This window comes from Bubalus kerabau, chromosome 6 (genome assembly GCF_029407905.1).
Source record: "Bubalus kerabau isolate K-KA32 ecotype Philippines breed swamp buffalo chromosome 6, PCC_UOA_SB_1v2, whole genome shotgun sequence".
In the NCBI taxonomy this organism is placed as follows: Eukaryota; Metazoa; Chordata; class Mammalia; order Artiodactyla; family Bovidae; genus Bubalus; species Bubalus kerabau.
Window position 1 is genome coordinate 82,462,439 of NC_073629.1, and position 13,354 is coordinate 82,475,792.

Here is a 13,354-nt window from a genome sequence, read left to right on the forward strand (position 1 = left end):
CAAGACAGGGGCCTAGAGAGTACATTGCAGCAAATGCTCCATAAATAACCAGCCACACAATAGCAAGAAAAATAAAACTGTTAACAAGCGCCTAAGGCTTCTAGAGGGCCAAGTGAAAGCAGAGAGTCATCTAGTCACCGTCCCTACACTGTAAAATAGGTTCAGGGCTGATCTCGGGCAACATCTCTCTATTTTTTGTATTACTCTGGGAATAAAATCGCATTTATATGCACATTTTAAGTACAGACATGGAGCAAGGCTACGTATGACAAAGTAGTAAAAGATGCGGGTGAAGAAAAGGAAGCCTAACAGTGAGGGACGGAGCGGGCAAAGAGAGAGACAGCGAGTTGCTTGCTACCTAACTGCAGGTCACAAACGGGGGAGCGTAGTCAATTCTCCTCAAAGCCTCCGCAATCCTCTCACTGCAGCAGTACAGTCCTCGGCCTTCTTTTAATTACCATGGAAACTGCCCCTCTCCGCCACCGGAAACAAGATGCGGAGCACCTCCCTAAATGGTCCGGCTAGAAATCTGCGGATACTTATTCCAGAGTGAACAGAGATGACTCTGTTTTTTCAGGGAGCCTTCTTGTCAGAATCCTGAGAGAGGGCCCTGCGTTGCCCTGGCAGGGGCTGAGTGCTGTCTATGTGTTGACTCTCCTCCCCTCTTACTGGCGTACACTGGGATCCCTTGTCGCTGGCGGAATGTTTCTGGCGGGCTTCTTTGAGTGTAGCACAGCGTCGAGTGACTGTTAGCCCGCGTTTTTCAGGCTTCAGTGTCTCTCCTAGAAGGTTCTCTGTTTACGGAAGGAGTTGCTTAGGGATTTTATCTGGCGACGGAGGTGCATTCCTGAAAGTTGAAATGCCGTAAGTATCTCTTCCTTCGGGTGTTGCTGTGTTTGGGTACCTCTGTGAGCAAGACGAGTAGATATTTTGTGGCCCAGTAACCTTTTAATTGTCCTTTTCAGAGAGTAAATTTGTCTCTTTCTCCGACAGTTCCTGGTGCTTGGTGCCCCAACCCAACTCTGCTTCTCTTCCTTCCAGTTTTATTTATCTAGTAGTATTTCTTCACTTTAATTCTGATTCTCCAAGGCTTTTGATAGATTTTATAAGCTGTGGGCTATATTTAGTGATGTATTGCTTGAAATAATTTCAAATATGTTTAACATACCGAGAATACGACAGAGTACATTGCCAAACGCCGTATAATTTGATAAAGCCCCTTAATTTCTAGATTAGTGTGGTTAAGTTCCTATAAACTTGTAGCAGAGCTCATGAACCGGGTCCCAAGAGAACTAAATTTCATCTTTCAAAAGAGGACGCGTAGCCAGTTCTGAAAAGAGCTGACCAACGTTGAGTGAATCACTTGACTTCAGGCTTTAGTTTTCTTGCTTATGATCATTGCCCTGTAGACTTTTGTTGTTGTTGTTCAAAGCTCTTTTTCTTTGGGGTATGAGTGGACATAATATATCAGTTCAGTTCAGTTCAGTTGCTCAGTCGTGTCCGACTCTTTGCGACCCAGTGGACTGCAGCACGCCAGGCTTACCTGTCCATCACCAACTCCCGGAGTTTACCCACACTTATGTTCATTCAGTCGGTGATGCCATCCAACCGTCTCATCCTCTGTCGTCCGCTTCTCCCACCTTCAATCTTTCCCAGCATCAGGGTCTCTTCAGATGAGTCCGTTCTTCCTATCAGGTGGCCAAAGTATTGGAGTTTCAGCCTCAGCATCACTCCTTCCAATAAACATTCGGGACTGATCTCCTTAAGGATGGACTGGTTGGATCTCCTTGCAGTTCAAGGGGCTCTCAAGAGTCTTGTCCAACACCACAGCTCAAAAGCATCAATTCTTTTGCGCTCAGCTTTCTTTATAGTCCAACTGTCACATCCATACCTGACTACTGGAAAAACCATAGCTTTGACTAGATGGACCTTTGTTGGAAAAGTAATGCCTCTGCTTTTTATATGCTGTCTAGGTTGGTCATAACTTTTCTTCAAGGAGTAAGTGTCTTTTAATTTCTTGGCTGCAGTCACCATCTGCAGTGATTTTGGAGCCCAAAAAATAAAGTGTCACTGTTTCTGCTATTTCCCTATCTGTTTGCCATGAAGTGATGCCATGATCTTAAGTTTTCTGAATGTTGAGCTTTAAGCCAACTTTTTCACTCCTCTTTCACTTTCATCAAGAAGCTCTTTTGTTCTTCACTTTCTGCCATAAGGGTGGTGTCATCCTCCTATCTGAGGTTATTGATATTTCTCCCAGCAATCTTGATTCCAGCTTGTGCTTCTTCCAGCCCAGCATTTCTCATAATGTACTCTGAATATAAGTTAAATAAGCAGGGTGACAATATACATCCTTGACGTACTCCTTTCCTGATTTGGAACCAGTCTGTTGTTCCATGTCCAGTTCTAACTTGCATCCTGTCCTACATACAGATTTCTCAAGAGGCAGGTCAGGTGGTCTGATATTCCCATCTCTTTCAGAATTTTCCACGGTTTATTGTGATCCACACAGTCAAAGGCTTTGGCATAGTCGGTAAAGCAGAAGTAGATGTTTTTCTGGAACTCTCTTGCTTTTTCAATGATCCAGCAGATGTTGGCAATTTGATCTCTGGTTCCTCTGCCTTTTCTAAAACCGGTTTGAATGTCTGGAAGTTCACGGTTCATGTATTATTGAAGCCTGGCTTGGAGAATTTTGAGCGTTACTTTACTAGCATGTGAGATGAGTGCAATTGTGCGGTAGTTTGAACATTCTTTGGGATTGGAATGAAAACTGACCTTTTCTAGTCCTGTGGCCACTGCTGAGTTTTCCACATTTGCTGGCATATTGAGTGCAGCACTTTCACAGCATCATCTTTTAGAATTTGAAATAGCTCAACTGGAATTCCATCACCTCCACTAGCTTTGTTCGTAGCGATGCTTCCTCAGACCCACTTGACTTCACATTCCAGGATGTCTGGCTCTAGGTGAGTGATCACACCATCCTGATCATCTGGATTGTGAAAATCTTTTCTGTACAGTTCTTCTCTGTATTCTTGCCACCTGTTCTTAATATCTTCTGCTTCTGTTTGGTCCATACCATTTCTGTCCTTTATTGTGCCCCTCTTTGCATGAAATGTTCTTTTGGTATCTCTAATTTTCCTGAAGAGATCTCTAGTCTTTCCCATTCTGTTGTTTTCCTCTATTTCTTTGAGGAGTGCTTTCTTATCTCTCCTTGCTATTCTTTGGAACTCTGCATTCAAATGGGTATAGCTTTCCTTTTCTCCTTTGTTTTTCGCTTCTCTTCTTTTCATAGCTTTTTGTAAGGCCTCCTCAGAGAGCCATTTTGCTTTTTTGCATTTCCTTTTCTCAGGGATGATCTTGATCCCTGTCTCCTGTACAATGTCACAAACCTCCGTCCATAGTTCTTCAGGCACTATGTCCATCAGATCTAGTCCCTTAAATCTATTTGTCACTTTTGCTGTATAGTTGTAAGGGATTTGATTTAGGTCATACATGAATGGTCTAGTGGTTTTCCCTACTTTCTTCAATTTCAGTCTGAATTTGGCAATAAGGAGTTCATAATCTGAGCCAGTCAGCTCCCGGTCTTGTTTTTGCTGACTGTATAGAGCTTCTCTATCTTTGGTTGCAAAGAATATAATCAGTCTGATTTCGGTGTTGGCCATCTGGTGATGTCCATGTGTAGAGTCTTCTCTTGTGTTGTTGGAAGAGGGTGTTTTCTATGATCAGTGCGGAGATAATATGTAATACATGAAGTTCTCTGGCTGCCTCTTGTCCCCAGGCTGATTTAGGTACCCTCCTCCTGTGCACTTCTAGAGTAACTTTTCTCCATTATTTTCAGTTCAGTTCAGTCGCACAGTCACGTCCAACTCTTTGTAACCCAATGGACTATAGCACGCCAAGCTTCCCTGTCCATCACCAACTCCCAGAGCTTGCTCGGATTCATGTCCATCGAGTTGGTGATGCCATCCAACCATCTCATCCTCCGTCCTCCTCTTCTCCTGTCTTCAGTCTTTCCCAGCATCAGGGTCTTTTCCAGTGAGTCTGTTCTTCGGGTCAGGTGGCCAAAGACTTGGAGCTTCAGCTTCAGCATCAGTCCTTCCAATCAATATTCAGGACTGATTTCCTTTAGAATGGACTGGTTTGATCTGGCAGTCCAAGGGACTCTCAAAAGTCTTCTCCAACACCAGAGTTCAAAAGCATCAGCTCTTCAGCACTCAGCTTTCTTTATAGTCCAACTCTCACATCCGTATATGACTACTGGAAAAAGCGTAGTTTTGACTAGATGGACCTTTGAAGGTAAAGAAATGTCTCTGCTTTTTAATATGCTCTCTAGGTTTGTCAGGGTTTCCCTCATAGCTCAGTAGGTAAAGAATGCTCCTGGGATGCAGAAAACCCCTTTTCAATTCCTGGGTCGGGAAGATCTCCTGGAGAAGCGATAAGCCTCTCACTCTAGTATTCTTGGGCTTCCCTGGTGGCTCAGCTGGTAAAGAATCCACCTGCAATGCCCAAGACCTGGGTTCGATCCCTGGGTTGGGAAGATTCCCCTGGAAAAGGGAAAGGCTACCTGCTTCAGTATTTTGGCCTGGAGAATTCCATGGACTGTGCAATCCATGGAGTCACAAAAAGGCGGACACGACTGAGCAACTTTCACTTCGCTTCACTTCCCGTCACATTTGTCATAGCTTTTCTTCCAAGGAGCAAGCATCTTTTAATGTCATGTCTGCAGTCACCATCTGCAGTGATTTTGGAGCCCAAGAAAATACAGTCTGTCACTGTTTCAATTGTTTCCCCATATATTTGCCAAATGCAAAGTAACACAAGGTGGGAGGAGGAACATCTGAAGCAAATAGAATTGATGTGAAAGTGGGAAGATTTACAGAAATAATAACCTACATTTATTGAATATGTAATTATGATTTGGATACAGTAATTAACTGTTTACCTACATTTTTTGATTGAATCCTAAAAAAGACCTTGGGAGGTAGATGCTGCTGTTATCTCTACTTTCTAGATAAGAGAGCTTAGCACCTAATACAGAGAAGGCAATGGCACCCCACTCCAGTACTTTTGCCTGGAAAATCCCATTGACAGAGGAGCCTGGTAGGCTGCAGTCCATGGGGTCACTAAGAGTCAGACACAACTGAGCGATTTCACTTTCACTTTTCACTTTCATGCACTAGAAAAGGAAATGGCAACCCAGTCCAGTGTTCTTGCCTGGAGAATCCCAGGGACGGGGAGCCTGGTGGGCTGCCATCTATGGGGTTGCACAGAGTCAGACACGACTGAAATGACTTAGCAGCAGCAGCACCTAATAAGGTATCCTACACACAGGTACCAATAAATACATTTCACTTATACCTTTAGAAGTTATGGATTATTAAAGAGGTTTTCCTTTCCCCAGAATGAAGCAAAAAGACTTGCCTCTGTACTCTTGCACTAGAAAAAGAACCCAGTTAGCACTTATACAAAACTATGAGGATAACATTGCAAATTCCCTGTCAAATAGGAAATCAGTGGAATCTGGTTTGTGTTTGCATGGTAAGTAGTGATACTTCCTGAGGTATGCTCCTGTTCTGCTGAAGATAGTGCTGCTAAGTCACTTCAGTCGTGTCCGACTCTGTGCGACCCCATAGACGGAAGCCCACCAGGCTCCCCTGTCCTTGGGATTCTCCAGGCAAGAACACTGGAGTGGGTTGTTATTTCCTTCTCCAATGCATGAAAGTGAAAAGTGAAAGTGAAGTCACTCAATCATGTCCGACTCTTAGCGACCCCTGGACTGCAGCCTACCGGCTCCTCCGTCCATGGGATTTTCCAGGCAAGAGTACTGGAGTGGGGTGCCATTGTCTTCTCTGTAGATAGTAGGGAACCCCTAAAAACTGTTAAATGTGGACCTTTTGGACACCTGTTTTCTTAACATATTAACTGGTACATGTTATCTTAGGAGAGTCTGCAATAATTATATTCTGACAATAAATACATAACCTTAAAGTTGTGTAGCAGCTTTATATGTATATATATAAAGTTGATATATAGCAGCTTCACTGAGTTAATTTTGGCAAAGTGATTCAAGATGAAATTAATGGTTATGTAATGCAAAAGTACTTCAGTAGAGGATCTCCATAATTGTTAGGAAACTTTTAGTTTTCAACGTGGTTAAACTGCAGGGTCACAAATAATGGTGCAAAAAGTTATCTTGGCAAGTTATATGTGAAAGTGATATGGCTTTTAAGTGATGTTGAGATGATAACTTTTTGATATGAACTTGGCATTTTTGGCATGGGATTGTGTGACCTATCTCCTTTCTAATTTATTTGAACCTTGACATGGAAAAAATATAACAAGTAATTTTGGAATATGCTGCTGCTGCTAAGTCACTTCAGTTGTGTCCAACTCTGTGCGACCCCATAGATGGCAGCCTACCAGGCTCCCCCATCCCTGGGATTCTCCAGGCAAGAATTCTGGAGTGGGTTGCCATTTCCTTCTCCAATGCATGAAAGTGAAAAATAAAGTGAAGTCGCTCAGTCGTGTCCGACTCCCAGCGACCCCATGGACTGCAGCCCACCAGGCCCTTCTGTCCATGGGATTTTCCAGGCAAGAGTACTGGAGTGGGGTGCCATTGCCTTCTCCGTTGGAATATGCATGGCCTAAATTAATGTAAAGTAAGTAAAATAGTAACGTCCCATAACAATAGAGTGGATGGATGAATCTTAAAAACATACTGGATGAAAGAGCCAATTTGTAGAAAATTAAAAATGGCATAGTACCTTTATAAAGCATGAAAGTGAAAGTCGCTGAGTTGTATCCAACTCTTTGTGACCCCATGGACTGTACAGTCTGTGGAATTCTCCAGGCCAGAATACTAGAGTGCGTAGCCTGTCACTTCTCCAGGGAATCTTCCCAACCCAGGCATAGAACCCAGGTCTTGGGCTTTGCAGGTGGATTCTTTACCAGCTGAGCCACAAGGGAAGCCCTTATAAAGCTTAAGAACAAGCAAAAAACTATAGTTGAGGATTCTGTATGTTTATGATAAGTTTATTTAGGGAAGAAAAACAGAGGAATGATAAATACAAAATTTAGTTTAATGGTAGCCTTTCTGGGGAAAGCAGACGGATTAGAGAAAGCACATATAGGTGTACCCATCCATATTGGCAATGGTCTAGTTCTTAAGTTGTGTGGTGAATTTATGGGTGTTTATTTTCACATTATGCTTCATAAACTAATCATTCTATATGTATTCTTTAGTGTCAAATACTACTCAAAATGTTTTTTAAAGATTTAGAAATTAATTATCTTGAATTACAGTCTCAATAACTATAGTTTTCTCTGTCTTCTCTTTGGTCATATAAGGCAGATGCTGTCTTGGAATTGGGAAAACAAATGCATTGGATAAATGCTGATCCTGATTCCATTAGGCTAATCATCATCCCTTTCAACTTTGCTTCTCTCCTGTGTACATTATAAAATTAGTGGCATCATTATTTCTCCATCTAGGTTGCAACCTTAATTTTTTTTTTATTCTTGGATTTGAAGACTTTGAAGTAAGACAGACCAGGGTTTGAATCTTGGTTCTGCTACTTTACCAATTGTGACACTTAGATTGTTACTCATTGATCTCACGGATTAGTATAGTTATTCAATAAATATTAATTGAATGATTAAGTTGCTGCTTTAAAGAGATGTCATCTTTTGTAGACAAATTTCAAGCAATGTTTACATTTGCATAATTCAATTCAGTTGCTCAGTTGTGTCCGACTTTTTGCGACCCCATGAACCACAGTATGCCAGGCCTCCCTGTCCATCACCAACTCCCAGAATCCACCCAAACCCATGTCCATTGTGTCGGTGATGCCATCCAACCATCTCACCCTCTGTCGTCCGCTTCTCCTCCTGCCCTCAATCTTTCCCAGCATCAGGGTCTTGTCAAATAGTCACCTCTCTGCACCAGGTGGCCAGAGTATTGGGGTTTCAGCTTCAACATCAGTCCCTCCAATGAACACCCAGGACTAATCTCCTTTAGGATGGACTGGTTGGATCTCCTTGCAGTCCAAGGGGCTCTCAAGAGTCTTCTCCAACACCACAGTTCAAAAGCATCAATTCTTCAGCACTCAGCTTTCTTCACAGTCCAACTCTCACATCCATACATGACCACTGGAAAAACCATAGCCTTGATTGGATGGACCTTTGTTGGCAATGTAATGTCTCTGCTTTTTTATATGCTCTCTAGGTTGCTCATAACTTTCCTTCCAAGGAGCAAGTGTCTTTTAATTTCACGACTGCAATCACCATCCACAATGATTTTGGAGCCCAGAAAAATAAAGTCAGCCACTGCTTCCTCTGTTTCCCCATCTATTTGCCATGAAGTGATGGGACCAGATGCCATGATCTTAGTTTTCTGAATGTTAAGCTTTAAGCCAACTTTTTCACTTTCCTCTTTCACTTTCATCAAGAGGCTTTTTAGTTCCTCTTCATTTTCTGCCATAAGGGTGGTGTCATCTGCATATCTGAGGTTATTGATATTTCTCCCGTCAATCTTGATTCCAGCTTGTGCTTCATCCAGCCCAGGGTTTCTCATGATGTACTCTGCATATAAGTTAGATAAGCAGGGTGACAAGATAGAGCCTTGACGTACTCCTTTTCCTATTTGGAACCAGTCTGTTGTTCCATGTCCAGTTCTGACTGTTGCTTCCTGACCTGCATACGGGTTTCTCAAGAGGCAGGTTAGGTGGTCTGATATTCCCATCTCTTTCAGAATTTTCCATAATTTGCATAATACTAAAAGTCAGATTATTATTTGCATAATACTAAAAGTCATTTCATCTTTGGGATAGATGAAAATGGGAAATATTTCCTTCTGTTCCAAAGGAAAGATCTTTGGAGTACACGTTAGATATGTTAAGATTGAAAGAGCAATGGTCCCTGAGTGGCTCACAGTCTGGCAGTCAGAAGCGCTTTACAAGGAGAGGCACACTCTGATAATGAACATGCCCAGGGGACTCCCTTGGACTTGAGGCATCCAATTCTAATTTCCCCTTACAGGAGAACTGGAGAAGGAGACAGCGACCTACTCCAGTATTCTTGCCTGGAGAATTTCATGGACAAAGGACCCTGGCGGGCTACATGGGATCACAAAGAGTCAGACATGACTGAGTGACTAACACACTTTAAAGTCAAACATAGTTTTGTAATAGTTCTTTCTATAAATAATCAAATCTCCTTTTAAGTGCTTCCCCTGCCCCATTATATCTTTTCCTTTTTAAAGATTCCTAGTATTACTTGCTTAGTATTTCTAATTAGTGTGGATTATTATACTAACTCAGACAAGGACATTCCATCTGTTCCTGTGAGAGTTAATTTTATTCTGTTCCAAGCTGTAGACTGAGTTAAGGTTATAGTTGGAATACTTTTAGTATTGGAGGAAACTATTTTAAACAATATTTCTTTGGGGTCCATTCTGATGACATATTCATGAAAATCGATGAGTTTCTCTGAGAGAACGTTAAAATATGCTTTATATTCCTTGATAAAGAAGATTGATTCCAGGAAGCCCCACATGTACCCAAATCTGTGTATGCTCAAATCCCTTATATTAAATGGCTTAGTAAAATGAAAACAGTTGGCCCTCTGTATCCAAGGGTTTTCTAGGCACAAATTCAACCAACCATGGGTGAAAATCTTGACCACAGATGTGAAACCCATTAATATGGAGGGTTGACTGTATATTTATTGAAAAAAATCTGTATAAGTAGACTAGCACAGTTCAAACCCATGTTATTCAAGGGTCAACTGTATATATTTTTTGCTTATAACTTCTTGAATAGAGACAAGTGTTTAAAGCAAGAATTATAATACTTATTGTGAGTTTTATAACGTTTATATGTTTAACAGTATAACACAAAGGACAGAGTGAGTGGACAGTAACACTGTAAGAGTCTTACATTTTTGTAAAGTTGTATTAACTCTAAATGAACTGTGATGTGTTTAAAAGGTATATTATAGTTCCCAAAGTAACTAATAAAAATTACAAAGAAAGATAATAAATAACCAAAAAGTACAAAAAAAACAGTAGAAGAATTGAAGTCGTATGCTAAAAATATCTAATCAAAAGAAGGCAGCAAAGGAGGATCAGAGGGAAAAAACAAGAGACAGAAAACAGGTAGCAAAATGTAGACCCAACTGTAAAATAATTCCATTAAGTCTAAGTACAGTAAAGACACCAATGAAAAGATTGAGAATATCAGACTAGATTTAAAGAGATACATACATCCCAAGTCATTTAATCCTAGTAACACAGATACCACCCCCATCAGAAACCAAAGTACAAAAAAAGAATTGTAAGAAAATTGCTGGCTGATGTATTCTTTTTCATGAATGTAGAATCAACTCAAAATTTAAGACTTGAAGGTAATACCTAGGATCATAAAACTCTTGAAGAAAACATAGGCCATAAACTCCATAACATTGGTCTTGGCAATGATCTTTTGGATCTGACACTGAAAGCAAAGGCATTAACAGCAAAAATAAGTGGGACAACATCATAATAAAAAGTTTCTGCACAGAAAAAGCTTCTTCATCAACAAAATGAAAAGGCAATCTGCAGAAAGGAGAAAGTATTTGCATATTATGTATCTGATAAGGGATTAAAATCCAAAATATACAAAGAACTCCTATAACTCAATAGCAAAAAAAGAAAATGAAAACCAATCAGATTAAAAAATGGGCAGAGGGTCTGAGGAAACATGTTTTCTGGAGAGGACATACAGATAGCCAGCAGGTACATGAAAAGGTGTTCAGCATCACTAATCAAAATGCAAAGCAAAACCACAATAAGATATAACCTCATACCTAATAGAATGGCTCTTATCAGAAAAATAAGAGATAACAAGTGCTGATGAGAATGTGGAGAAAGGGGAACATGGGCACTGCTAGTGGGAATCTAAATTGGTGCAGCCACTTGGAAAGCAATAAGGAGTTTCCTCAAAATATAGAACTCTTATGTGATCCAGCAACTCCATTTCTGAGTGTTTATCTGAAGGAAATCAAAACACTAACCCAGAAAGATACATGTACCCCCATGTTCATTACAGCATTATTTACAATAGCCAAGTATCCATCAGTGGTTGAATGGATAAAGAAAATCTGGTGTGTATATTATATGTGTGTGTGTGTGTGTATATATATTATTCAACAATAACAAAAAAGAAAATCCTGCCACTTGCAATAGGGATGGCATCTTGAGGCCTTATGCTAAACAAAATATCAAAAAGAAAGGTTAATACCATATAATCTCAGTTCTATTCAGAATCTTTAAAAAGAACAAACTCATGGAAAAAGAGGTAAGATTTGTGTTTACTAGAGATGGGGGATGGGGAGGGAAGAATTGAAGGAAGGTGGTCAAAAGGTACAGACTTCTAGTTATGAAATACATTAAGTACTGGGGATGTAATGTACAGTGTGGTTACTATAGTTAATAATACTATATTGTATGTTTGAAAGTTGCTAAGAGAGAGTCAAGTGGGCCTTAGAAAGCGAAGTTGATTGGGCCTTAGGAAACATCACTACAAAGCTAGTGGAGATAATGGAATTTCAGTTGAGCTGTTTCAACTAAAAGATGATGCTGTTAAAGTACTGCACTCAATATGCCAGCAAGTTTGGAAAACTCAGCAGTGGTCACAGGACTGGAAAAGATCAGTTTTCATTCCAATCCCAAAGAAAGTCAATATCAAAGAAAGTTCAAACTACCACACAGTTGCAGTTATCTCACATGCTAGCAAAGTAATGCTCAAAATTCTCCAAGCCAGGCTTCAACAGTATGTGAACCGAGAACTTCCAGATGTTCAAGCTGAATTTAGAAAAGGCAGAGAAGCCAGAGATAAAATTGCTAGCATCCATTGGATCATCAAAAAAGCAAGAGAGTTCCAGAAAAACATCTACTTCTGCTTTATTGACTATGCCAAAGCCTTTGACTGTGTGGATCACAGCAGACTGTGGGAAATTCTTCAAGAGTTGGGAACACCAGACCACCTTACCTCCCTCCTGAGAAATCTGTATGCAGGTCAAGAAGCAACAGTTAGAAACAGATATGGAACAAAAGACTGGTTCCAAATTGGGAAAGGAGTATGTCAAGGCTGCATATTGTCACCCTGCTTATTTAACTTATATGCAGAGTACATCATGCAGAATGCCAGGCTGGATGAAGCACAAGCTGGAATCAAGATTGCTGGGGGAATATCAATAACCTCAGATATGCAGATGACACCATCCTTACGGCAGAAAGTGAAGAACTAAAGAGCCTCTTGAAAGTGAAAGAGGAGAGTGAAAAAGTTGGCTTAAAGCTCAACATTCAGAGAACGAAGATCATGGCATCCGGTCCCATCACTTCATGGCAAATAGATGGGGAAATGGTGGAAACAGTGACAGACTTTATTTTGGGGGGCTCCAAAATCACTGCCAATGGTGACTGCAGCCAAGAAATTAAAAGACACTCCTTGGAAGAAAAGTTAGGAGCAACCTAGACAGCATATTAAAAAGCAGAGAACAAAGGTCTGTCTAGTCAAGGCTATGGTTTTTCCAGTGGTCATGTATGGATGTGAGAGTTGAACTATAAAGAAAGCTGAGCACAGAAGAATTGATGCTTTTGAACTGTGGTGTTGGAGAAGACACTTGAGAGTCCCTTTGACTGCAAGGAGATCCAACCAGTCCATCCTAAAGGAGATCAGTCCTGGGTGTTCATTGGAGGGACTGATGTTGAAGCTGAAACTCCAATACTTTGGCCACCGGATGTGGAGAGCTGACTCATTTGAAAAGACCCTGATGCTGGGAAAGATTGAAGGCAGGAGGAGAAGGGGATGACACAGGGTGAGATGGTTGGATGGTATTACCGACTTGATGGACCTGAGTTTGAGTAAACTCCGTGAGTTGGTGACGGATAGGGAGGCCTGGCATGCGCAATCCATGGGGTCGCAAAGAGTTGGACCCGACTGAGTGACTGAACTGAACTGAACTGAAGCTCCCAGGGTTGGTGGTGGATGGGGAAGCCTGGCATTCTGCAGTCCATGGAGTCGCCAAGTTGGACACACCTGAGTGAGTTAACTGAATTGAAGAGAGTAGCCCTCAAAGTTTTCATCACAAGAAAAAAAATTATAAATGTGTGTGGTGATGGATTTTAACTAGACTTACTATGATGATCATTTCACAATATATACATACATTGAATCATTTTGTTGTGTATCTGAAATTAATGTATTTCAATTGTTGAAATATTGTTCAATTATTGAAATTAATTGTATTTCAATCAAAGAAATTTCCTGACTTTGATGAGTGTATTGTGATTATGTAAGAGAATACTCTTGTTCTTAGA

At 40.8% G+C, this 13,354-nt stretch overlaps 2 protein-coding genes across 8 annotated transcripts in view; one reads left to right on the forward strand and one right to left on the reverse strand.

The window, feature by feature from the left end:
- EFCAB7 (EF-hand calcium binding domain 7) overlaps positions 1 to 509 on the reverse strand; it is a 56,353-nt gene extending 55,844 nt beyond the window's left edge. Inside the window, exon 1 of one of the 3 annotated variants that reach the window (XM_055585625.1) lies at positions 359 to 509. The gene's annotated coding sequence lies outside the window, so the exon portion shown is untranslated. The remainder of the gene's footprint in view (positions 1 to 358) is intronic. The other 2 variants (XM_055585624.1, XM_055585623.1) reach the window with 2 other exon arrangements.
- A 48-nt stretch (positions 510 to 557) lies between these two features.
- The window catches only part of ITGB3BP (integrin subunit beta 3 binding protein), a 98,963-nt gene continuing 86,166 nt past the window's right edge, over positions 558 to 13,354 (forward strand). Inside the window, exon 1 of one of the 5 annotated variants that reach the window (XM_055585627.1) lies at positions 558 to 864. In XM_055585627.1, the coding sequence (XP_055441602.1) occupies positions 860 to 864 (5 nt within the window). In that variant the 5' untranslated portion in view covers positions 558 to 859. The remainder of the gene's footprint in view (positions 865 to 13,354) is intronic. The other 4 variants (XM_055585626.1, XM_055585628.1, XM_055585630.1 and 1 more) reach the window with 4 other exon arrangements.